This window comes from Ranitomeya imitator, chromosome 6, assembly GCF_032444005.1.
Source record: "Ranitomeya imitator isolate aRanImi1 chromosome 6, aRanImi1.pri, whole genome shotgun sequence".
Lineage (NCBI taxonomy): Eukaryota > Metazoa > Chordata > Amphibia > Anura > Dendrobatidae > Ranitomeya > Ranitomeya imitator.
In genome coordinates this window covers 506,676,481-506,703,362 of record NC_091287.1, presented here as the reverse complement: position 1 = coordinate 506,703,362, position 26,882 = coordinate 506,676,481, and the positions used below count along the sequence as shown (strand labels likewise).

General features: G+C 40.1%; 1 protein-coding gene across 2 annotated transcripts in view; it reads right to left on the bottom strand.

The window, feature by feature from the left end:
- ZFPM2 (zinc finger protein, FOG family member 2) overlaps positions 1 to 26,882 on the bottom strand; it is a 590,333-nt gene that overhangs the window by 220,003 nt on the left and 343,448 nt on the right. For both annotated transcript variants that reach the window (XM_069731765.1, XM_069731766.1), the window contains one exon: positions 16,255 to 16,366. In XM_069731765.1, coding sequence (XP_069587866.1) covers positions 16,255 to 16,366 — 112 coding nt within the window. The remainder of the gene's footprint in view (positions 1 to 16,254; positions 16,367 to 26,882) is intronic.

Below are 26,882 nucleotides of genomic sequence, written 5' to 3'. Positions count from 1 at the left end.
TTCAAACAATGCTTTTTCTAAAACTCCGGAGCCTTTTAAGTCAAGCATGCAGAAACTGATGTTAATGCTGCCCGTAGTTTATGCATCATGAATTGGGTACAGGTTCCCTTTAAAGGAATTGCTCTCATGCCATTGAAGTGCTCTGATATCCCCTTGATCAGGGGTGTCAAACTGCATTCCTCGAGGGCTGCAAACAGGTCATGTTTTCAGGATTTCCTTGTACTGCACAGGTGATAATTTAATCACCAACTCATTATTTGTGTTGGTGATTAAATTATCACCTGTGCAGTACAAGGAAATCCTGAAAACATGACCTGTTTGCAGCCCTCGAGGAATGCAGTTTGACACCCCTGCCCTTGATCATCCCACTAGCACATATACATACTCTGTTCCGTTGCTTGTGTTGCTAAAGAGAAGCTGTTATCACAAAATGACCGGTTTAAATCAAGTTTTCTTGTTACATGTGTTTTCTTTTTTAATTTGTCAATTGCATATATATATATATGTATATATATATATATATAATATTAACTTTATTAAAACCATAAAATTAGTAATTTTGCGACTTTCAAACTAGCCACTTGGGATTTTTTAGGCTCCTGTCCTGTCATTTTGGGAACAGTTTACAGGAATTTTCTTACAAAGCCTTTGTGAAACACACATACAGTGCATACCTGGCTGCCATTATGTACTGTTACTACTGTACCTTGATCTTTATGGCATTACTTATTTTTCTGCTCCTATTACGTAAATTCAACTACTTTTTGATGATGTTTGCATTACTTATTAGGACCATTTGTGTGACTATCTTTAGGCCCATGCTAATTATTTCTACTGTGTTGGAATATATATTTATTACTTATTATTTTGAATCATTTTTCAATAAACCTTATTTATTTTATTCCTTGTTTTATTTAATTTTGTCCTGTACTTTATTATTATTGGTTTCTGCTTCATGACAGTCTTTTTGGGACTCGTTAATTTATGCTGAGTTATAGTTATTGAATTAAAGGGGTTGTCAGAGACTTTAACATTAATAGCCTATTCTTAGTATAGGTATTCCATGTCTAATCGGTGGCGTGTAACACCCAGCACTCAAACTGATCAACTGTTCCCAGTGTCTGGAATTGAACGTTCGCCACCTATTAAAATCAATAAGATGTGCAATACTCAGCCATGGCCACTATTTCCATCAACAGAGCTGTGCAGCTCTGCAACTAAGCATTTCTGGCTACCACTCCCATCGTTCAGATATTGATGACCTATCGTAAGGGTGTAGTCAGTCAGTCGTATAAATGAGACGAGATCAGAATGAAGTACAGGGACTGGCTGGCGGATCTCCCAATCCAAGCATGAGCATTACCTAAAAATACAGGTTGGTAGAGCCGCCGGCCAGTCCATGCACTGAGTTGCGATCTTTCTTCAATCTCTTTGGCCGTCTGAATGTGCCCTAAGGATAGGCCATCCCCTGACAACCTCTTTAAATACATCTTTTGTCTGCTGGATCATTTTCAGATTCACCCATTGTAAAACAAACAAACAAAAAACATTAGAATCATATAAGGCCTACCCTATACTTTTTTTTATACTTTTTTTTATTAATTGTCAATTATAGATTCTTAATAGGTTCCCCCAAATCATAACTGTATTTAGGTAGAGATCTCAGAATTTCTAGGACTCACCTAGTTTTGATATCACAGTCCCACCCTCTACTCGATTAAAAATGAGTATTGTAAAACACTTGTACACAACTGCAAGCATCACCGTTTCCAAAGGTGCCCATACATATAAGAGCAACGTTTATTGGCAGAATCAGATGATTATCATGTGTATATGACAGATTTTTCTAGCCAGATAATATTGGACAAAAGTTTGATTAAACTTGTTGAAGTTCCACACCAGAACCTTTTGTTATCGAGGAAGGTAAACCTCTGCTAGAGGTTATCAGCTCACTACCCACTAACTATTGAGCTCACACATATCCTGCACCAAGCTTAAACATCAGAGATGATCGAATAATTTTTTAACAAATTTTATTTGCTACCAATTTCTAATGAATCAGAATATTTGGATTCAATACCGTATTTTCCGCTTTGTAAGACGCACTTTTTTTCCCCAAAATTTGGGGGGGAAATGGGGGTGCGTCTTACAATGCGGACATACCTTATCGGTGCTGCCGCTGCGGGTGTCCGATGCTTGCCGCCACACTATCCCCGATGCTGCCGTGTGCTGCTGCCACTGCGCTGTGTCCCCTGTGCTCCTGCCGCCGCGCTGTGTCACAGGTGCTTGCTGCCGCTCTCTGTCCCGTGCTGCATGGGGGGGCTCTCCAGTTCCATCCATGCCTTCCTGTGCAGTGGATTCTTTCCAGGAAAATGGCTGCCGGGAGGTCTCGGGAGATGAGATCTCAGTGCTGAAATCTCATCTACCGAGATCTTGCTGCCAAGATCTTCATCTGGGCATGCGCCACCTCCCGGCGGCCATTTTCCTGGAAGGAATCCAACAAACAGGAAAGCATGGATGGAGCTGCAGAGCTCCCCCATGCAGCACGGGACAGAGAGCAGCGGCAGCACCCGGCAGCATTAGACAGACCATGGCATCAAGCATCGGTGACACAGCACGGCAGCATCACCCAGTAAAAGAGCGCGGCAGCAAGCATCAGGGATACAGCGTGGCAGCAGCACCCAGTAAAAAAAAAAAAGAGTGTGGCAGCAAGCATCAGGGACACAGCATGGTGGCAGCACCCGGCAGCACGGGACAGAGAGCAGCGGCATCACCCGGCAGCATTAGACAGACCATGGCATCAAGCATCGGTGACACAGCACGGCAGCATCACCCGGTAAGAGCACGGCAGCAAGCATCAGGGATACAGCGTGGCAGCAGCACCCAGTAAAAAATGTGTGGCAGCAAGCATCAGGGACACAGCATGGTGGCAGCACCCGGCAGCAAGGGACAGAGTGCAATGGCAAGCTTCGGGGACACAGCATGGCGGCAGCACACGGCAGCATTAGCTCATCTTCTTACATCCTTAACCTTTGCGTTTTCTGGTGGGCCCCACCTCTGACTAGGCCCCCCATTGTCATGTGGGATGTAACACATCAATAAAGTGTCTGGTCCTGCAGTTGACCATGGTCAACGGCGCCCACTGGAAGACCCAGAGGAAGTAGAAGAAGCAAGAGGAGAAGATTGGAGGATAATGCATGGAACGGCAACAGAAGGACAGATATGGGCACAGCTAAAGAGACGTAAATATAACAGTTTATTTGATTTATATGAAATTTATTCATAAAACTTTGAGAAAATTTGCCCAAATCAAATTTCGAGAGTTTTTCTCAACTCTAATCAATGTAGAACTTGAGGTTGGGATTAATAGCTGCTGGCTGCTAGAAGCAATCTTCGGATTGGGGGTATAGAAACTCCAGGGTCGAGTCTTTTGTGGGAACAATTGATAAAAGCATAAAATTCCTTTGAGACTGAATGAGAGATAAATAAAAAATGAAAAATAATCTAAATATATTATGCTATAACATTACGTGAACACTATGACAGCAGACTGTTAATAATGACTTTTTATACGACAGCTTCCCTTCCGCCTCCATAGATTGTCTGCCAATTACTGTCCATTGGTGAAGAGGTCTGGAATTTTGGATCTCTTTGAAGCCTATGTCATGTCCACGGATTACTGCCACTATTCAATTTGAATCATCGCCTATCTTCTGCAACATAATCGACTGGTCTCTGACATCTCGGAAACATGTTGGTTTTTACAGCGTGGTGTTATCCTGTGGTGCTCTGCAATCAATTACCGTTATACCACCATCATTAATAATTTTCTTAATGAAAATGATTCTGTTGATCTCTGCTGTATTTTAATTATCAGAGTTAAGCATAATTACATTGCAGCTCTGAGCTGGCATGTACACTCCTTTAGGGCGCAATTTTGTTTTAACACACTGATAATGTAATTTTACATTGTGTCAGTTGTTTAGTTATTATCCAGTCGTACAATTCCACTGTATTCCAGATAACAGATAATAACCTTAGTACCTACCATATCCTGAAGTCATTTAAAAAGCAATATTGGAATTTCTTAACTAGCTAACTTAATCGTCTTATGAATGTATAATTCCCATTGCTAAATATTTGTCCCGACACCCTGCTTTAATAATGCCTCTAAACGCAGGTAACCATACATGTAATGAGGAAGACGAGATAATTACACAGCAAGGCTCAAAGACGTCTCTCATTCAATAACAATGCAATGTTGTGACCCTGGAAATATTGGCAGAATATATTAATCTTCATCTATAGTTTTACACTGGTTATATATGAAATTTGATTTTTTTTTTCTATTTACAGCCATGTGCTGAGATATCGGGCAGGGTAACAAAACAAACAAAATCCAATCGAGTTTACTGATATGTGTCTGGTGGGTGCCGATCCCGCTGGTGCGCTCAGCAAACAAAGGAGAAAGTAGGATATGTTTCCGGCACACCGACCAGGTAAAATAAAAAAAGTTTATTAGACCATAACTAAAAATAAAACAATCAAAACAACCTGGTCGGTGTGCTGGAAACATACAGTTAAGTCCATATATATTTGGACAGAGACAACATTTTTGTAATTTTGGTTATAGACATTACGACAATGAATTTTAAACAAAACAATTCAGATGCAGTTGAAGTTCAGACTTTCAGCTTTCATTTGAGGGTATCCACATTAAAATTGGATGAAGGGTTTAGGAGTTTCAGCTCCTTAACATGTGCCACCCATGTTGTCTCTGTCCAAATATATATGGACTTAACTGTATCTTCCTTTCTCCTTTGTGTGCAGAGATGTGAGGCAAGGTACGTAGTTGCTGCCCCCAGTATGAAAGGAATCTGGATCAGGCTTGAGGCTTCTGCACCCCAACGTAAACTCTTTAAGTTGATCCCCCACTTTTTATGTGTCATGTACTATACTATCTATACTGTACTATACTATCTTTAATGCCACTGCTACTTATAAATCATCTATAGCTCCACCATCGGTTCTGACCAGACCTATCCAATGTCTAATGGACTTTTGGAGAAAATTGAGAAATGGCAATAGGGTCGTGCCGCCAATCTGTCCATCAAGGATTGAGTTAAGGATGGGCAGCACGGTGGGTCAGTGGTTAGTTTGTAGTGCTGGGGTCGTGGGTTCAAATCTCATTAAGGACAACATCTGCAAAGAGTTTGTATGTTCTCCCTGTGTTTGTGTGGGTTTCCTCTGGGTTCTCTGGTTTTCTTCCACACTCCAAAGACATACGGATAGGGAATGTAGATTGTGAGCCCCAATGGGGACAGTGATGGTGATCTCTGTACATCGCTGTGAAATATGAATTTAAAACACAACAATGGATATTTATCACTAGTAATAAAGGAAATTATAGCAAATCAAATCAAAGTAAGTAAAAAACATTTGTTGTATAGGGAATAATGGCAGACCATTTGGAAATTATTATAAACCCAAAGAAGAAAAAGCCCAAACAAAAAGTCAGAAAAATAGGACAAATAAGGATATTGATGTTAAAATACCTTTATTAATATCGGTATATAGTACTACAAGAACGAGAACGAGAAGTGCCCACACAAACAATAACACATAATTTATATAAGTAAGATCAAAATTGAAATATAATACATAATAAGTTAAACACCACCTCACCAGGTAAAAAAGATGAAAACTGATTATATTATGCTAAGGGGTTATATAGGTTTTGGCCACAATTTAGAGTGAGTAGAAAAAAACAAAAGGACAACCTTCCTCATACAGCAGCAAAAAATTATTTGATGAAATTATGACAGTATAAGGGATGTGATTTTATGGTCATGGACATTTTCACATATTTCAGAAAACCAAAAAAAAAACAACCCACATTGGCCGACTTTTAACACTGAGCTAGGATCCCCACCAGCAGTCACAGATATTCTGTAATCCCAGGTCACATGTAAGCTTAAATACCAGAACAATTCCATGTTTTTACTGAGTTTACAACTTTACAAATATTTTTTTCACTGTTTCAATCCATATAAAAAATATAGTAAAAGAAAAGAAGAAACTTTGGAAATATTTTTGATTAAAAATGTACTTCTATTTTATGTACATATTTCCTAAGCAGGCCATGGTTATAGAATACAAAAATGAACTTAATCCCTTCCCTTTTTATCACTATACATTTAGAAGGCTAACAATACAGGCTATAAATAAGCAAAGCGCTTCAATGCGAATTGAAGTTGCTGCAAATTTTATAAAGTATCATTTCTCCTTGTGGAGAGTGACATGATAAGCATGTCGAGGTGAGGAGACTTAAAGCCGCAATGCTCCTCTGGGAAATATGCAAATTGTCTCTTCAGAGAGGAAGAGAACTAGAACTCTAGTGCCACCTATTGGAAGTATTGCAGCTTTAAGTCTCCTCACCTTGACATGCTTATCATGTCACTCTCCGCAAGGAGAAACGATACTTCTTGAATCCCGGTCAGACGCCTCTCAATCAGCCAAGCCAGATCTCCACTTTGCACTGACGAGGGGCAGAACCCCGAAAACACAGTGTCTGCAAATTGAGATTCTGGTTTGGCTATTATCCTAAGGCTAGGTTCACATTGCGTTAGTGCAGTCCATTCAACGCATACGTTGAACGGACTGCGCTAACGCAAGTGCCGACTTTTGCACAGCGCTAGCGCAGATGGAGCTTCTGCTAGCTCCATCTGCGCTAGCAGTGACGGACCCAGAAACACTGCAGCCCGCATCTCGGGTCCGTCACTCAAATGACGGCACATCACTAGCGATGCATCCGACATTGCAGTCTATGGCGGTGTTAACGGACTACGTTACACCACGTTATGCCGCAGTGTAACGTAGTCCGTTAAACGTAGAGCCATAACGCAATGTGAACCCAGCCTAAGTGATGTGACAAGGCTCCTTATTATGTCGACATTGACTGTTAGGATTGCTACTTCCAATAGGTGGCACTAGAATTCTAGTTCTCTTCCTCTCTGAATAGACAATTTGCAAATTTTATGAAACTCAAATGAATTTGAACAATCTGTAATTTGATTCGCGCAAATCACCTAAAAGATCAACTCATCCTTTTCAAAGATTGCAGAAGATTGCATCAGCCACAGATGGCTGACATTATCTCAGGCATGACTACACAGGCTTCACCATAATGCCTTGCAGCAATTACATCACATGGTCTAGTGAAACCAATCAGGATGAACTATCATTGCCTGTATAAAAGCTGAGGCAGGAAATGCAGCAGCCATTTTAGGATGATTTAGCATTGTGAGACTATGTTAGAGTTCACAGCTCAGATGGAAAGAAAAAGCCCTAAAACATTAAACAAATACTCCAGACAGCAATGTGTCATGCAACTGCAGCATTCAAGAGAGAGATTAGTCTGTGAATAATACAGAGCTTCAATTAACAGTGGGATGGAGACAGGGAAAGAGCGAGATAGAGAGGGAGGAGAAGTGCCAGCAGAAGAGCCACATATAGTGTACCATAATCGATCAGTCATATGGTGTAGTTGGCATCTGTCCTGCTACATTTGAACTACAATTACAGTTTTACACTTCATTGTTTGAACACGAGAAAGCAATAGCAAGGCAGTACAACAGTTTAGAAAAAAATCTGAGATTTTACATTTCTTGTGAAATACTTTTTGTGAAGGGGGAATTATTGTTTTTTTTTTTTTTTTAAATACAAAATAAATTTCCACAGACATTTAGCTGTGACTATCTATCTCACAAAGTGTGGGTATAGCAAACAATTTTTTTTTTTTTGCACAACTATTTAATGTTAAATGTTAAATCCATAAATGCAAAAACAATACAGCTCCTTGTTGTAGGTCCTGGCATTTTGGATGGGTATGCAGTGCCCCAGAGTCCTGGTCGTTGCAGTAATGTCGTTCTTCCACCAGGGGGAGCGATGTTACATCTGATGGTACCAAAGGAGTTCACCCTGACAGGTATCACAGCCACACACACACTTCACATGCCGGTCCACCAGGGTGAGCTAAGGGTTCTATGTACTAGGCCACTCCTCACAAAGGGTAAAACTGGTGGGTTGGTTAGGAAGTCAGGCAGTCTGAGTCAGGAGTTTGAAGGAGAAGGAGAGGGAGAGAAGCAGACTGGGCTCGGCCCAGGGAATTCCTGTCAGGCAGACAGAGGAAAAAGGAAAGAACATCAGCGGCTCAGTAGGAAACTAGGACACGGAGCTGTGCCTGCAGCCCATGTGGCAGCCTCCTAAGAAAGGACAAGAAAGGAAGTGTGCCGTAGTGAGTGAGCACAGAAGTCATAGCAACAGGAGTGAAACATCAGTGGGAGACCAGCTAGAAGCAGGCTGCCTCCATCTGAAGCGCAGATCCGGTGGCCGGAACACCGAGGGAGTAGTAGACTCTACGCTTTACTTCAGAGACCGGCAGGGCATTCGATTCCAAGTTGGCTGTCCGACCTAAACACCTAAGCAGACAAGGTGGCAACGCGGAGGAGGGGCAACAGTAGGGTCCCTATAAAATAGCCTCAGGCCACCACTGTCATACAGGTATGTCCTATCCATCTGGGGGACAGAGAGAGAGAAGTAACAAGAGTGAGGACCTTATGGTAGCTAATGCAAGTAGGCACCTACTACATTACTGTGCACAAGGGAAAGGCTACTGATTTCCACCTGGATAAGGGGACTCTGGAATTGCCATCAGATCGGCCGGGCCCTGCCTACCCTGTCATCCGGCACTCTGGACTGTGGATGCTGAAGCCTTCAGTAAAGGTAAAGAGACTGCACCCATTGTGTCCTCGTTATTTACCGCACTTTGCACCATCCACCATCAACATCTACATTTCTGGGAAGCCCTGGGGATATACTTCACCTGTGGGAAGGTATACCATCTAGCTGCCATTCCATCACCCCAGTGGACCCCTAAGCAGCGTCGGTCACCCTGACCGAATATCACAGGTGGCATCACGAATACTACCGTTATCTACGAACTCTGCCTTTTATTGGGTGCCCCTCATAGGGCCATGGTCCGAGTCGGGCCACCGTGACATCCTCGCTGAGGGAACTGAAGGACCCGGTTCGGAGTACCCCATTGCCCTTACGTGGGGGTGATCCAGGTACCTATCTAGCTTTTCTTATCCTGTGATTTTGGGAAAGGGGTTTAATTCATTCATAAGGGACCTCAAAGTGTTGCACACATATATCAAACCCAGTTATTGGTTATCATCATGGGTATACCTTAATAATGGTTCATAGAACAAATTTATAAAAATGGGTTATTTACCCTGCCAAGAATCAAGGAACTAGATAATTCTTAAGCCTTTGATGATGGCTGCCATGAACTCCTTGAATATTTCAAGCTAACATGATTGATGTTCAGATAAGAAAAGCTCTTGTAGACCTCTTCAGTGATGGAGGGCAACCTGTAATCTCGAGGAGGATGCTACTGGTTTCCATTGTGAGTGAATATAGGGTTAACTTACAGGCCATGAATAATAAGCCCTGTTTTTTTTATCTGAGGTCAACTTAGAGAAGAGAGCATTGAAGAGGATGCACCATGCCGAATCAACTAATCTAAAAGTAAAAAGTTCCCAGCAGACAGCCTTTCCTCAAATGTGCACGTTCCTATACAACAAATGTTATGTTTTACAGAACCTGACATACATTATTTATATGCAAATTGATGCTGTGTATTTATATATTTAATATTTCATTTGGTGCTTTCAAAGGCTTGTGAAGGTTACAAAGAAATCTACTTCTGAGTGTGTAAAATGTAATGATTAAAAGAACAACTTGTAATTGTTTCGAGGAAGTTTTTTTTTAAAAGTCTTTGATGTTGCGATTAATGTTTCGGATGTAAATAACTTGATATGAATGCCTGTTTGCTTAAGTTCTTGGGCTTCATAATTTTTTTCTTCTTCTTTATTATAGTCAGTAGGTTGCCTTGGCAAAAAAACATATTTCATCTCAGTGTGCGCCTATGTTTGGGAAACTAGAATATAATGTGTAAAATTGTAATATGTTCTGTGAAATCTACAAAGAGATCATCAAAGTCTCTTCCAGGCACAACTAAGAGTTGTCTTGGTTAACAATAGGCAATATTACCATAAGAGACTTGTGTGCTCCGTATTATATCTTTCTTCATATAGTGATGTCTCCGTTAACCTATGTGGTCACTTTATATTTAGATTTACAGTTTTGAAGGACACTGGAGTGATTTTGAGGTTTGCAAAATGGGTCATCAAAATCAGAATGACTTTTCTTAGCCTAGTCTCTTCGAGGCACAAAATGAGGTTGTCTAATTATTTCATGGAGTAAGTTTTTGGATCACCCTTTGATCTTGAGATCAACAATATGGGCCATAAAACCAGAAGGTCTTCATCTTATAGACTATTCTCTTCTAAGCCCAACATGAGGTTGTCTAATGAAGTCATGGAGTAAGTTATTGGATAACCCCTTGATCTTGAGGTTGGCAATATGGGCCATCAAAACCAGAAGGTCTTTAGGTACCGTCACACATAACGATATCGTTAACGATATCGTTGCTTTTTGTGATGTAGCAACGATATAGTTAACGAAATCGTTATGTGTGACAGCGACCAACGATCAGGCCCCTGCTGGGAGATCGTTGGTCGCTGGGGAAAGTCCAGCACTTTATTTTGTCGCTGGATCTCCCGCTGACATTGCTGAATCGGCGTGTGTGACGCCGATTCAGCGATATCTTCACTGGTAACCAGGGTAAATATCGGGTTACTAAGCGCAGGGCTGCGCTTAGTAACCCGATTTTTACCCTGGTTACCATTGTAAATGTAAAAAAAAACACTACATACTTACATTCCCGGTGTCTGGTCATGTCCCTCGCCTTCAGCTTCCCGCACTGACTGGTGAGCGCCGGCCAGCCGTAAAGTACAGCACAGCGATGACATCACCGCTGTACTTTACGGCCGGCGCTCAGTCAGTGCGGGAAGCTGAAGGCGAGGGACACCGGGAATGTAAGTATGTAGTGTTTTTTTTTTTACATTTACAACTGTAACCAGGGTAAACATCGGGTTAGTAAGCGCGGTCCTGCGCTTAGTAAACCGATATTTACCCTGGTTACCCGGGGATTTCGGGATCATTGGTCGCTGGAGAGCTATCTGTGTGACAGCTCTCCAGCGACCAAACAGCGACATCGTTGTCGGTATCGCTGCAGCGTCGCTTAGTGTGACGGTACCTTTTGTCTCGTAGCCTATTCTATTCTAAGCACAACATGAGGTTGTCTAATGTAGTCATGGAGTAAGTTTTTGGATCCCTCCTTGATCTTGAGTTTGGCAACATGGGCCATCAAAACCAGAATGCCTTCATCCTATAGCCTATTATCTTCTAGGCACAAAATTAGGTTGCCTAATGAAGTCACGGAATAATTCTTTGTATCGCCCCTTGATAACCATAGTATTTCCCAGACAGGCAGACCACCGTGTACTACAGGGTCACCTATTTATTTCAATGTTTGGTGTGTAATACGGCATGAAATATGTGGCCAATTGCAACTAACTCTAGCAATAGTATCTAATTATAGGTTTACAGAGAGGGTCTGCTTTATTTTTAAAAGATTTTTTTGTGAATAGACTCAAGAGTGATATAGGGCTTATATTATCTAAACTTAATATTTGCACTAGAAAAACCTCCCAGCATACACAATAAAAGCATTTACATGGCTGATGTTTGCCAAGAGTGTCTGTTTTACTGTGCTTTCCTCTATATTGACCACAAGAAAAAAGTATATTACACAGAATTTTTTTTTTTCACTAAAGGATCCTAAGAAAAACTTATGGTACCTTCACATTAAGCGACGCTGCAGCGATACCGACAACGATCCAGATCGCTGCAGCTTCGCTGTTTGGTCGCTGGAGAGCTGTCACACAGACCGCTCTCCAGCGACCAACGATGTCGGTAACCAGGGTAAACATCGGGTAACTAAGCGCAGGGCCGCGCTTAGTAACCCGATGTTTACCCTGGTTACCATCCTAAAAGTAAAAAAAAACAAACAGTACATACTTACCTACAGCCGTCTGTCCTCCAGCGCTGTGCTCTGCTCTCCTCCTGTACTGTCTGTGTGAGCACAGCGGCCGGAAAGCAGAGCGGTGACGTCACCGCTCTGCTTTCCGGCTGACCGACGCTCACAGCCAGTACAGGAGGAGAGCAGAGCACAGCGCCGGGGACAGACAGCGGTAGGTAAGTATGTACTGTTTGTTTTTTTTTACTTTTAGGATGGTAACCAGGGTAAACATCGGGTTACTAAGCGCGGCCCTGCGCTTAGTTACCCGATGTTTACCCTGGTTACCAGTGAAGACATCGCTGGATCGGTGTCACACATGCCGATCCAGCGATGTCAGCAGGAGTCCAGCGACGAAATAAAGTTCTGGACTTTATTCAGCGACCAACGATCTCCCAGCAGGGGCCTGATCGTTGGTCGCTGTCACACATAACGATTTCATTAACGATATCATTGCTACATCACAAAAAGCAACGATATCGTTAACAATATCGTTATGTGTGAAGGCACCTTTAGGCATTTAAAAATACAAGACACGTGGCCCTCGTTTTCTCTAGTGCATACAGGTACATTTTGGGCCCTCAAAAATATTTTTTATCCACATCTTATTTAATTTATTAATTGAAAGTACGGGAAACAAATACTGGTATTGATTGGTACAAGAGGTTCTCATTAACCCTTTGAGCTAAGTGGTCTTCTAGAGCAACATGGATATAAAATGCATACAGGTTTAATGTCATGTGATTGCACCCCTGGACTTCTCTATCAATGTCTGTTTTATGTACTGAAAAAAAAATCTCTTCTGAGAGCTGGCATTTGTATCGACACACTTTGTACTGGATGAGGCTATCATGGCCAGGCAGCTTTTTTCAAAGCTCTTACCTGACAAGGAGCAATTGTTTGAGACCACAGCTACAAGTGTAACTACAATTAGCAGCTGTTTGAAATGACAAAAACCAATATTACAGGAAAGTCTTCTGCAAACCGGTTATCGAAATGAGCGACTGCCTCTTGGACACATCATACCTGATTCAATCTGTTTGTAAAGAAAAGGCATCTACAAAAGGTTACCGGACAAAACCAATAGATAGAAATGAGGAAAAAACTTGACTTTTGTTTAACTGTACAACACGTTTCAACCCCATGAAAGGGTCTTCATCAGGTGTGTAAAGATATACTTTCGATAAGATGGCAGAACAGGGTCTTAAAAAACATTAAGATATTTTGGGAACGTATCTTTTGAAATACAAATAACTTGTTAAAAAAGTCGATATAAATCTTTCACACCTTTTCATTAAAAATAAGTGGTTGTTTTCAGATTCTCGGGGAGATCTATGTCCGACCCATAGATCTTAACAGCTCTTTTACATAAAAGAAAAATGTGGATCTTTCTAGAATAAGAAATCGGATCGCAGGTATCAAAGTATAATTTTATTCAGCTTCCTACGACCTACATGTCCACATAGACGGCTTAGAGGGTTGATTCCCATTAAAACACCTATTATTGCTTTGAATTATCCTGGACACAAACTGTTGGCGAAAATGAAATAATTTCTATTTCAATACACACATTGCTATGAAGTTATTTGATAACACAGTAATTTTACCCCAAAATATAATGTTGCCCAAATGACACACATAATGTTAACATTACAAGCGGAGTGGCTAGGTACAGATTTGTCATACTTTTTCTCTTGACTAGGAATGGGAGAACTCAAGGAAGTTCGGGTTCTGGAACCCGATTGTACTTCAGTCCAAAGTTCGATTTAGGTATCAGAACTGTACACAAACTTGAACCCCATAGAAAACAATGAAGACCCGAACTGTTTCTTGAAAAATATTCTCTCTTTGTCGAACGAACTTCCCTGGAACTCCAAACATTCCGTCCGAAGTCCGTGTTTGGCATTTAGCACTGGGCACTAACTGTCCGGTACAAACCCTGGGATCGTTCATCTCTGCTCTTGACCCTGTTGGGAGGTGCTTATGCTATAAGTATGCATGTGTGACCATTAAAATATATCCACTTTTTTAGTGCAAACTGTAGTTGTTAACCACACCAGCTAGCCTGAAAAGCACAATGGACCTGGGGAGCCCAACTCCAAAGGTTATTGGAATCCCTGAAACTCTTACAGGAAATGTGTTAGCAGAATTTTTTTTTACATGTTGCTATCTGTATTGAAAAAAATCTTGTAATTTCTATACCGACCACTCGGGCTTTTTTAGACTTTAATTTCCTATTGTTTCAAGAAATCCACTTGTATGTTAACCACAATGGCCGGATCCTGACCCTTTCTTTTGTATTGCCTCTGCGAGGGTCACAATGACTGTGAGGGGAGGGGGAGCAGGGTCAGCTTTGATATCGCCTATGGTGATTGGTGGATACTGTGTTATCAGCTGAGTATAGAGGTTTTACCTGGCAATGTAAACCTGCCTGTGATGATAAGGAGCCTGCTGAAAACTGTCACTGAAAGAATAGTACGAGTCTAAAAAAGCTTTACTGACCACTGAAAAAATTGCAAGATTAATAATTTCATTTTTTTTAATAAAATCATAATATAAGAAAAAAAACATTGCCAAATTTTATTTTAAACGCACATCACAAAACAATCTGAATGAAACAATAAAGAATTTTCTGACGATACGCTCACGAATAAAACACTTTGCGCCGCAGCAAACCTACCAATCAAAAAGAAGTATATTGATTAACAGAATAAGCTATTTGCACGTAAGTACAGTAGGTAGTGGTGCTATATACTGTGTATATGCGTATAGATTTCAGAGTACAGTAAAAGGGTTTGTGCCGCTGTCCTAAAACTCCATGTTGTATGGATCACATCACTTTCCCTTGTGCTGCCACAAAAACCTGACGCCTCTGGGTTCTAGATCACTTTTCATTTTGCCGGAGTCACTACAAGCCAGAGCACCCCTCAATGGACTAAATAGAACTCCTAATTTATGTTTGATTTTTTTTATCCATTGACTCTTAGGCCACATTCAGACGTCATTTTATCACGCACCAGTGTGACCTGTGGTGTTCACGGACAGCACTGATACCCATCTACGACACCCTTCACATATCCGTGATTTTCCACGGATCGAGTGGCCCGTGCAAAATAGCGGAGACACGTCTGACTTTGGACAGAATATCTCATGCAAGTTTATGGGTCCGTGAAAAAATTGTACTGCACTCTGATGACATCTGAGTAAGGTCTGATTTACGCACACTGTCACCTAGGAGAAGGTGGAGAAACGTTCCACTTTTTTTCTTCAGGTATGTGAAAAACTGATGATACTCTGACCAAACTCTGATCAAACTAATCGGTATGTTTTTCTTGCACAACTGAATTAGGCCTTAACAATAAATAATTTAATAATGGCTGATACTAAGATGCAACACTGTAGTATAAAGTCTGTCTTCTCAGCTTCATCTGAGCCCTCATTCACTTTCATGTACGAGAGTTTTATCCGTGATTTTTGGTCAGAGATTAGTCCGTATGACATCAGTTTTTTTCACTGACCCATAGACTTGTATTGCCATTTCTGATCCCACACTCGGATCAAAATCGATCATCACTCAGTCCATGGAACATGTGTATGACCCCTTTCAATATTATAGGACGGCTTGGACTGGCCGGCAGGAGAACAGTAGAATCCTCCGGTGGGCCACTATCCTCATATATATACATGAATCACTATGTACAGACAAAGGCGGCATCTTATTCATTTACCAATCTACCCAGATCATTGTTATATAAATTTGTGATTGAGGAAAATGTCACATCTGCATGTAGCTGAGAAGTGGGGCTTTGGAGGTGGCTACTGGTGGACCCTAGTGGCACCCTATTCTGACACTTTAGGTATGAGAGATACTGTATGCGCGAAAACACTGGAAGACACTAGTCCTTAATAAACTGACGGTCGAATGAGGCTACCGCTTCCTTATAGGTTTTAATCTGATCAGAATAGAACATGTTCGGAGTCTCAGGGACCGTAAACATGGACCTGTTTTTACATCTGATGTGTGTGTGGTTCATGAAACTCTATGGGTCAGTGAACGAGAGCGTAACACGTGGATGTGTGAATGTAGCCTGACTCCACAGCCGGCACCGCTACCCACCGGTAGGAGGCCACATCTCTCTAATTACTAATTAACGGCATTATCGGGAATCCAAAAACCATCATCAATATTCGCATATGCGATTTTTTACCTTTGTTGTACACAATGCAGTTGCTCTTGCTATCCTCAACCCCTTGCCAGGTCACATCCAACAACCATTTGGGACCATCAGTCAGCGCCAGAGGAACGGGGGCCTTTGTCTTCTGCCGAGAAGAATAAAGATAAGCAGCAATTAGCAGAAATAATCAAAAAAAAAAAAATCGAGAATATTAAGATTCCTATTTTACCGACTCGAGACGTCTTCCATAGTCTCAGCGTCATCTCCTTTTAAACAATAAGAAGGGATAAAAGCGTTCCTGCCTCTCCACCGATCTGAATAGCTAAGTTATTATCAAGGATATTTCCAAGCGATACTGGATCAGATCTCGCAGATTACGCACATCTCCAGTGCTTCGGAATTATAAAGGAAAATGCAGATGACTTTCAGAGCAGAAAAACCATGTTTGCGAGTGAACTTTAGGTACATTGTACTTCGCTATCAACAAGATCTCACTATTTCCTGAAACAGACAGGAAAGAATTCGGAGAATCGGTATCCATTTCAAACCCCCTTATCCGCTCTTACATTTATTTTCTCGTAGGAAATTATTCTGAATGAATAATGTAATTTTCCCCTTCTCTATCTTTTGCCGCCTGATGATGTACAGTTTTACTGCCGCTGAAATAATAATATTGTTAATGTTTCAATATGTAGTCTCGGGACTATAAAAGACACAGAGTGAATTCATTTCAAAGCAGAGGAAGCAAAGCATGACACCTCTTGTCCTTTGAGGTATAAAAAAAAATGGAATAAAAAAAATTGAAGAGCTTGTTCCATATTTTTTTTCTCATTGAGGATTTACTGTTATATATAATAGGGATTTTTTTTTATACCCCGTTATTAAAAGATGTTATAATCAAAAACGGGAGCAATTTCAATGCAAGATGGATCTGGAGCTGAATGTATGACCTTGTGATAATATAAATTGGGGGGGGGGGGGGGGGTTGTCTGTCCTCTTAATTTTCCCTCTGTCCATCCATAAAATATTGAAATAATGAAGAAAAAAAAAAAAAGCAATTTCTCCCGACATTAGGACTACTGTTTGCATTTTTATTAAAATTACACGTGGGGAGATGCAGGGGTGTCCATTAAAGAGAGTTCCGCATCAAGAAAATCAAAAATGCTTCACCCATTTTATTGCCAAGAACAGAGAGTCAAACAGGCAATGTCTCTCCTTGCGGAGAGTGACATGCCTGACTTGCCAGTGTAAAGAGACTTATAGGCAATGTAAAGAGTGTAAGGAGACGTATAGGCAATGCAAAGCTCCTCTGGGAAATGAATTATGCAAATTGCCTCTTCAGAGAAGAAGAGGACTTGAACTCTAGCAACAACTATTGGAAGAAGCAATCTTAAAAGACAATATTGATCCTTTAACAAGACTTACCACATGAATTAGGATAAAATCAGAACCAAAATCTCTATTTCTGTGTTTCGGGATATTTGCTCATCCTCAGTGCAAAGCATGAGATCTGATTTAGCTGTATGAGAGGCCTTTAACTGAATTCTAAGAAATAAGATTTCTCCTAGTGGAGAATGGCATGTCCTCTGGGAAACAAAATTGCTCTTATTGGAAGAAGCATTCCTAAAAGTCAATATTGAGCTTTGCCACATCACTTAGGATAAAAGCGAAACCAGAATCTCAATTTGCAGAAACGTGTTCCGAGGTATTTGCTGCTCCTCAGTGCAAAGCATGAGATCTGATTTGGATGTTTGAGAGGCCTCTGATTGTGGTCTAAGGGGTAAAGTCTCTCCTTGTGGAAAGAGGCATGGCTTATAAATCTCCTTACTCTGGCATGTCCGATTCTTCACTACTTGACAGCAATGAAATGCTTTTGGAGATCTTTAGGAAACTCCAGTAAGAAAAGTGGTAGCAGGTAATTTAGGGGCTTGGATAGTTTTCAAATGAAAATCCTGACATGTCTATTTAAGTAAATACTTTTTCCCCATAAAATACCAATGCTCATAAAGAATTGTACAATCCCTCTTTTGTTCCTCTTGGCAATTGGGTTTTATAGTTTTTCCTGTCAAAACTTTAACACTGTCAACGAAGAACATATAATCATTAGGAAAGTGGACCCCAAACGTTTCCTGTCATTTATAACAAAACCAAATAGTACTCACCCTCCCCAGGTCCAGTGTTGGCTCTATGCCGCCTCTCCGGTCTGACTGTTTTGGCTGCAGTGGTGACATGATGTTGACAGCTCACATCACCTCTGCCGCCAATCAATGAGCTGAGCGGCTCATCTGCATCAGCAAAGCCACTGAGCTCAGTGATTGGCTGCAGGAGTGATGTGAACTGTCAATGAATGTCACCGCTGCAGCCAATCACTGACACAGGAGCAGTGGCAGAGAGGCAGCACTGGACCCGAGGAGGGTGACTACTATCTGATTTTATTATTTTTCGTTATAGGCATCATTTTTAAAAGATTAAAAAAAAAAATTAGAATGAGAGAGTGACTTCCTGTTCACCCATAAAGATGGCGACTAGAAAGAATTCTTGTATACATACAAACAAAATTACAGAAATATTCCGATAAAACTTTTACTGGAAGTGCTACTTTAATAACATATTTCCAAGAGGTATAAGAGAGGAATGGCATAATGCAGAGTCCTTACAAAAGATGTTCTAAACATATTATTAAAGAATATAAATGCTGCACATATGTAATTAGTTGTATCGAGAGAGAGATGACGCCCCCCTTAAATGTGGTCAAACATGAATTCTCATTTAACACTTTCATCAAAGTATAGCAATGATGGATTCAGATATCAGAGGGTGGGTTTAACCCTTAAACGTCTCATCAGTGCAATCCCTCCCATGGCATCTAGGGGTTAACATAAGACATTCCAGACTTCTCAGCTTACATGGAGAATGGCGTAATGTACATTCCCCACTTCCTAGCTGCTTTTGCTTCATGTTTGATGGTTGGAGCATTTTTTTTTTTACCGGCTTGTTTTTTTTTTTTCTTTTACAACAGTTTCTACTGAATCAGTTAATCTTATTGTCTTCGGAATAAAACAGATCGCAGCTTGTAACGCTGTGCTACTTTTTTTTCCACCATAAAAGCTCCAGAATTCCAGCTCTGTTTGCATTATATAGCGGCCAATGGAGAGAGCGTGATCTCATACTTATTTCCATCACAGTGGGTCATGGAGCAATTTGAATATTTGGATTGTATAAAGATTATCACAGTAGTGTTGTCATCAAAGGCAGCCTTATAGACGCTGCGCATAAATCATTCTCATAGGAGGAAAAAAAAAACCACACAGTACAATACTGTACCATAAAAAAAATCAACGAAACAATGCTTGTAATTCTATAAGAATGCAGGTTACGCGCTATCAGTCTAAAATAATCATAAATATCGACGCATATCAAGTTTCAATTCAAAAATCTGCGCTTAGAAAGGAAATAAATAAAAATAACACTTGTGAAAATAAAAGTCCTGACCTGGAATTGACATCTATTAATTTACATTTATTACAATCTAGTACTAAATAACTAGCGACAATGAGAAGAAATAGTTCCTTAAAGGAGCCACTACAGTCTTAGAAAAGAAATGGCTATTTATGATATATTAAATGTTTATACAATTTATAATATATATGATTTCAAAATCTCATATTCATTACTTTTAATGGATAATTATCTTGTCCTGGTCATGTGAAGGACCCACAGGTGTATGGCTTGTTACAAAGCACAGAACCATACACCTGTGTGACTATCACATGACCCAGGACAGATTATAATCAGTGAGGAACGAACATGATCGGATAAGGCGTTACCTGAGCATGCTTGTGTGCTAACTGTGTATGTTCGACGAGCTCGAAAAATATGTTCACGTCCCCGCAGCTGCATGTCTTGCGGCTGTTCAACATGCAGTGATTGGCTAACAAACATTTAAAGGGAATCCATGAGTAGCATCAGCCGTCCTAAGCTGACTATAGGGGCATGTAGGCCATAGGACGCTGAATAGAATGATACCTTGATGTCTTATTCCACAGAAATACACATTTTTCCTTAATATGCAAATGAGCTGTTAAGATCTATGGGCCGGACATAGATCTCATTGAGAGATTATTATTATTATTATTCTCCTTGCTCAGCTCATGTTAATTGACAGGTCTCTCACATATGTTTACATACAGATAGACCCCTCAATGAACTGGATCAGGCCATTGTGAAGCAGCCGGGGATTGCATCGGACTGGTCAGGTCTTCATATATAGTCCGTGACCAGAAAGAAAGTACGATAGCTCTAAAGTTTGCGAATTGTGTGAAAGTATCTAAACTTTGCCCACAAAGTGAAAAAAAACAAAAACAAAACAGGTAAGCACATATAAAATAGACTTAAAAAAGATGCGAATAGAAGAATTAATTTTGTGCAAACAAAAAAAAGGCAAAAAAACACACAGAACTAGACAAAAAATAGGAGCAAATGCAATGATGAATCAGTCTTTGTGTTCTCTCTTGTAGTGATGGTAATTCTAAACGAGGGATCCCTTCTATAACCTGAAAATACAACAATGGTGATTATATATATATATATATATATATATATTGCAGATATATGTATATATCTTGCAGATTATATTATACATATTGTATATAATATATATATATATATATATATATATATATATATATATATATATATATATATATACACACACACTATTAATATCACCCAATATCTGCATGATAATAATATCCACTAACCACTCAAAAATTTGATGTTCAAGATCCCGGAGGATTTTAGGATAACTGTAGCCCTGAGGAAGACTGCACACATTGTAATTCCTGTCTGCACTCCTATTCCATCAGTATTATGCGGATAAAGAATGTAAAGGAAGGAAACACAAAGTGGATGTTTCCTGAAACAATGTTTTAGCAGCCATAACATCACAGCGTTACAAGAAAGGGAAGCACCGACGGTAATGACAATGATATACAGTGTTCACTGTGTCGGATTTGCTTTACAGCCGAGCTCTCCAACCTGTGGCTCTCAAACTTTTAATAGGTTCTCCACTTCTCCAGATCTAGTAGGGGGGTTATGGTGAAATTAATATATTTAAAGCCTGGGATGAGTAAAATACGTAATTTTCAGCTACACTTAGACCGTGTGCGCTGAACTCGTAGATGGCTATAACCTATTTCCACTTTGTAGATTTGACTTGGGTTGAATTTGGCTCCACAGTTTCCCAGGATCTACCAGACACTTATTATTACACCACATACAGACAACTTATTCTTGTATCATAACATTTTGACTGTATGAAACTATCATATTAATAATCAGTCAAGCCAAGGTGCATCTAGATTAAGTGTCTCAAATAGGCGACTCTTTGTCTGCAGACCCAGAAGCAATTTTATGCAGACCACAGCGAAGGGTGTGCTGAGCAGAGGGACAGTTATCAGCTGGGCCGGCACTGTCTTTATATGTGTCACATTGCAAAATATGGAGCCATCATACTGTTTATAAGGAGCTCTGAGTGATAAAACTGTATAGAGAGAGTCTGCGAGGCCATCATACTGTATGTAAAGGAGCTGTAGGCAATCATACTGTATGTTATAAATCTATGGAGTCTGAGGGGTCATCATGTATGTAGGAGATGGCAGGGTCATCATACTTTATGTAGGAGAGGGTAGGGTCATTATATTGCATGTAGGGGAGGATTGGGGCCATAATACTATATGTAGTGGGGCTTAGGGGCTTGTATGTAGGGAATCTGTGAGCTCATTACACTGTATGTAGGAGTAGGTGGGATAATCATACTGCATGTAGGGGGTTGTGGGACCATCACACTATATTTAGAGGGGTTGAGGGGCCATCATACTGTATGTAGGGAGTCTGTGAGGCCATCACACTGTATGTAGGAGAAGTTGGGGTAATAATACTGCGTGTAAGGGTTGTGGGGCCATCATACTATATTAAGAAGGGTTGAGGGGCCATCATGCTATATGTAGGGAATCTGTGAGGTCATCACACGGTATGTAGGAGAAGGTGGGGTAATCATACTGCGTGTAAGCGTTGTGGGACTATCATACTATATTTAGAAGGGTTGAGGGGCCATCATGCTATATGTAGGGAATCTGTATGTAGGAGAGTTGTGTGGTCATTTTACTGTATTTAAAGGAGCTGTGGGGCAATTATACTATATGTAAGGAAGCTGTGTAAATGATACTGCATGTAACGACAAAAAATAAAAAAGAGGACCCTCACACTTTTAGTATTAAATTAATGCACAGTACACAAATATGCTATGTTGCCAATATACTAATACATACATACACAATGCATCGGCATACTGCGAATAATGAATTCTTGAACTCAAATATTGCTGCAAATGTTAAAAACGTAAAGGTACATACAGTAGTTAGCACGTTTTGATCAAAGCTCATAAAAGTCATCCAACCACGTTAAGGTGATCTTGTCATATGGTTGGTCCTTAAACACTAACTGTCTTACCTCTCTATGTACCAAAAAAGCCTTATGCGAATGGCAGATGAAAAGGAAAACAGACCTAAACAGGAAAAACTAAAAAGGAAAACAGGAGGTGGTGATGGCGAACTCAGTCGAGGGGTTCAAGAGAGGCCTGGATGTCTTCCTGGAGCAGAACAATATTGTATCATACAATTATTAGGTTCTGTAGAAGGACGTAGATCTGGGGATTTATTATGATGGAATATAGGCTGAACTGGATGGACAAATGTCTTTTTTCAGCCTTACTAACTATGTTACTATGTTACTATGTTATGTTACCTAGCTCGCAATGAAACCTTATGTGGGAATGATGGGTGGATAAGGGTGCCTGATCCTGTAGCGGGTCACACCTCCAGATATGTACTACCCAAAAAAAGGGAGCTGTGTATGATTATACTGTATGTAGGGACAAAAAGAAAAAATAGGACCCATCCAGTTTTAGTATTAAATAAATGCAGAGGTGCACAAATATGCTATGTGGCCAATGTACTAACATACACAATGATGCGGGCCATCATACTATATTTACAGGGGCTGAAGGGTCACCAGACTGTATGTAGGGAGTCTGTTAGGCCATCATACTGTATATAGGAGAGTTGTGGGGTCATTATACTGTATGTAGAGGAGCCTGGTAGTCCTGGTTGGCATATTATAGTGAAAATCTGCTATTATTACTATCCTGACACTACTTTGAATAGTGGACTATTAATTAATTATCTGACAAACTTGCAATTTTTAACTATATCGCTAATAATTTTAATTCTGCCCAATCCCTTTAGGTTGTTATCAACAAGGATGATTGTTCTACTGCGTAAAAGTAATTACCGTTCTCACACTTGTACTATGTTGCCATATTTGGAAGCGCAGCCCAATCGTTTTTCACTTGGCAGCTGTGTACAAGTCTATTTGAGGTACTTGCCCACAGGAACCTCCCTGTGTGAGCAGCGCCTACATTTTGAGAGCATTCAGTAGTGACCATGAAAGTAACTTCACCATGCCTTTCTGAACAAATTACAAAAAAATAAGGATAAGAGAACACATTTCTCTGAGTTTTCCAGAAGATTTGTGATTTTATCCGTACAGAGCAGATTGCCGGCTGTTCTGTAATATTGAGCATTAAAAGGACCAACTCACTCATCCCAGTAAACACGACAGTTGGAGGTCAACAGCAACCTACAAAACACATTGAGGAGCACGTCTTACTTGAAGATTGAGAATAAACATTCTTATATTTATTTGGTGTATATATAAGGGACCTAGGGATAATTGTTTGGACCAATTATTATTAATTGTGTTAATTTAGAGCCAAGTTTTTTTAGAAAAATATCTTGGTTTCACAAGATGCAATTCTATCCAAAATATATGGCCAAGCAGAGAGCCAGCAATGTACCATTGTAGGGACAGTACGACTACCATCAGAGGGGACCCAACGCTAAACTACTCCTCATCACTTAATCATAGTCATGGTTACAGGGGCCACTAGGAAATACTCACTTGACAGACATATTAATACCTACTAATTTTTAGATGATGTCAACTTATACTATCTTAAAATGCAGCACATTTATCACAGTGATTAGTGCTGTATGATAAATTTGTCTAAGGGCAGATGCAGATGACCATATTTTCGTTTCGAGTGTGATCCAGGGCTCGTGCAGACGACCATATTTTCATTTCTAGTATGATCCAGGGCTCGTGCAGACAACCATATTTTTGGCTCGAGTGTGATCCAGGGATTGTGCAGACGACCATATTTTCATTTCTAGTATGATCCAGGGCTCATGCAGACAACCATATTTTTGGCTTGAGTGTGATCTAGGGCTTGTGCAGAAGGCCATATTTTTGGTCCGAGTGTGATCTAGGGATCGTGCTGACAACCATATTTTCCATTAGCCCAAGCGCGGCCTGTATGATAAATTTGTCTAAGGGCAGATGCAGATGACCATATTTTCGGTTCGACTGTGATCTAGGGCTCGTGCAGACGACCATATTTTTGGAGCGAGTGTGATCCAGGGCTCATGCAGACGACCATATTTTTGGTCCGAGTGTGATCCAGGGCTCGTGTAGACAACCATATTTTCCATTGGCCCAAGCGCGGTCTGCATGATAAATTTGTCTAAGGGCAGATGCAGATGACCATATTTTCGGTTCGACTGTGATCTAGGGCTCGTGCAGACGACCATATTTTCGGTTCGAGTGTGATCCAGGGCTCGTGCAGACGACCATATTTTCCGTCCAAGTGTGATCCAGGGTTCGTGCAGACAACCATATTTTCTGTCCGATTGTGATCCAGGGCTCGTGCAGACAACCATATTTTCCATTGACCCAAGTGCGGTCTGATGTTTTGTTGGATCGTACTTGGGCCAATATAAGAGTATTGGGCTGTGCATATGTCCGACTTTTTCCTCGGACAGTTTATCTAAGAAAAAAGTCGCAGCATGCCCGAGTTTGATTCGATATTCAGATCGCACTCGGCCATGCTTGTCAATGAATCCATGCAAGACATTGGACTGTGCTCGGATGACATTTGAGTTTAGTTCAAGTTATGCACACTGACAGAATGTATACACAAAATTCAACCAACAATACCACATGACATGATGAAAAACCCTAAACCATAATACTACTAAATAAGTGATGACCTCATGTGAAAAATTTTGACTCATCTGGACACACCAAAGATACATAGAAAAACAGCTACCAGAGCGAGCAATGATGTACAAGTCCAATATAAAAATAATATACTTTATATGGTAATCACATAATGCAACCCCAGCAAAAAGACAATGGTGGCCAGTGGAAAAATGACCTTTAAATAAATTATGTGATTCACCATATACAGTACTTATATGGGGCCAATACTGAGCAGTGTAATATCTGTAGCACAGACCACGATATGTGATTTATTATGGAGTGATATACATGTTTATTATTCTGTGTAATTTGTTCTCATTGCTCTGGGTGGGTGTTTGTGGGGGTAGGTGTGCCCCTTTTTGTCAATGGCATATCTGTATAATTTTGGTATTAATGTAGTGTCATTTTTCATTTCCATCGTTTACTGGTGTCAATTTTTTAATTTTTGACAGAATGGTGAAGATGGAGATTTTTTTTCTCCATCATCTCCTCATTCGAGAGAATCAAATCACACTATGATCAATCTCTGAGCGTGATTAGCATAATGAGAGCATGCATGATCATCTGCACCTAGTAAAATTTTAAGACTCTCTAGTCTAAGGGTATGTTCGCACTGAGTTTTTTTTTTTTTACTAGTTTTTGGAGCATAAACTCTCCATAATCTCCTCCAAAAAATGAAAATTACTCAAAAACTTGCAGTTTCCACTCAGTTCGGACATACCCTAAACTTACTCTACTTTTTAATAGGCTTAGTTTGTGCCAAAAATTTGCACCACAATTTTGACCCATTGTTTTTCGTGGTGTTAGGCCATGTTTTTCTTTTACGCCACACTCCTTTTCAGTAAGGCCAGGCTTCATTGTCAACTAGGGTGCAGAAAATATCTAAAACTAATAGATCCCAATTGATCATTTTCTTTTTCCCTCAAGATCTTCAATATGGCACAAGTAGTTCATAATTTTTGTGCAAAAACAAAAATGTTCATTTTTGCAATTAGACCTGGTTTGCATCTTTTTTTTTAGTACGAAATGTGGCATGTTCTGCTAAAATATTGGAGAAAAAAAAAATAAACTAAAAAATGTAAGACGTATTTATAATTACTCCAAGGAAGGGAACTGAAGTACATTTTCACTAAAATTTTCAAACTTGTTTAATCAGCCAAAATAACTTAAAAACTACACATCTCGCCCAAAATGACGAACATTAAAAAAAAGGCAAATAAATATTAAATAGACTTTAAAAAAAGGTGCAAATAAAAAGAAGAATAAGGTACAAATGAAAAACTGGCAAAAAATACCAAAAAACTAAACAAAAAAAGGCACAAATTTCATAATAAGTCGGATACATAATATTCAGTCCCATTACAGGGGAAGTAATTAATACACACTCCTTTCACTTACATGCAGACAACTCCTTAATAACCTACAGTAGCATATAAGGCAGCTGTAAATTATATCATAATTTTTACCTATGGATACAGAGGATAGAAAAGATCCAAAACAGG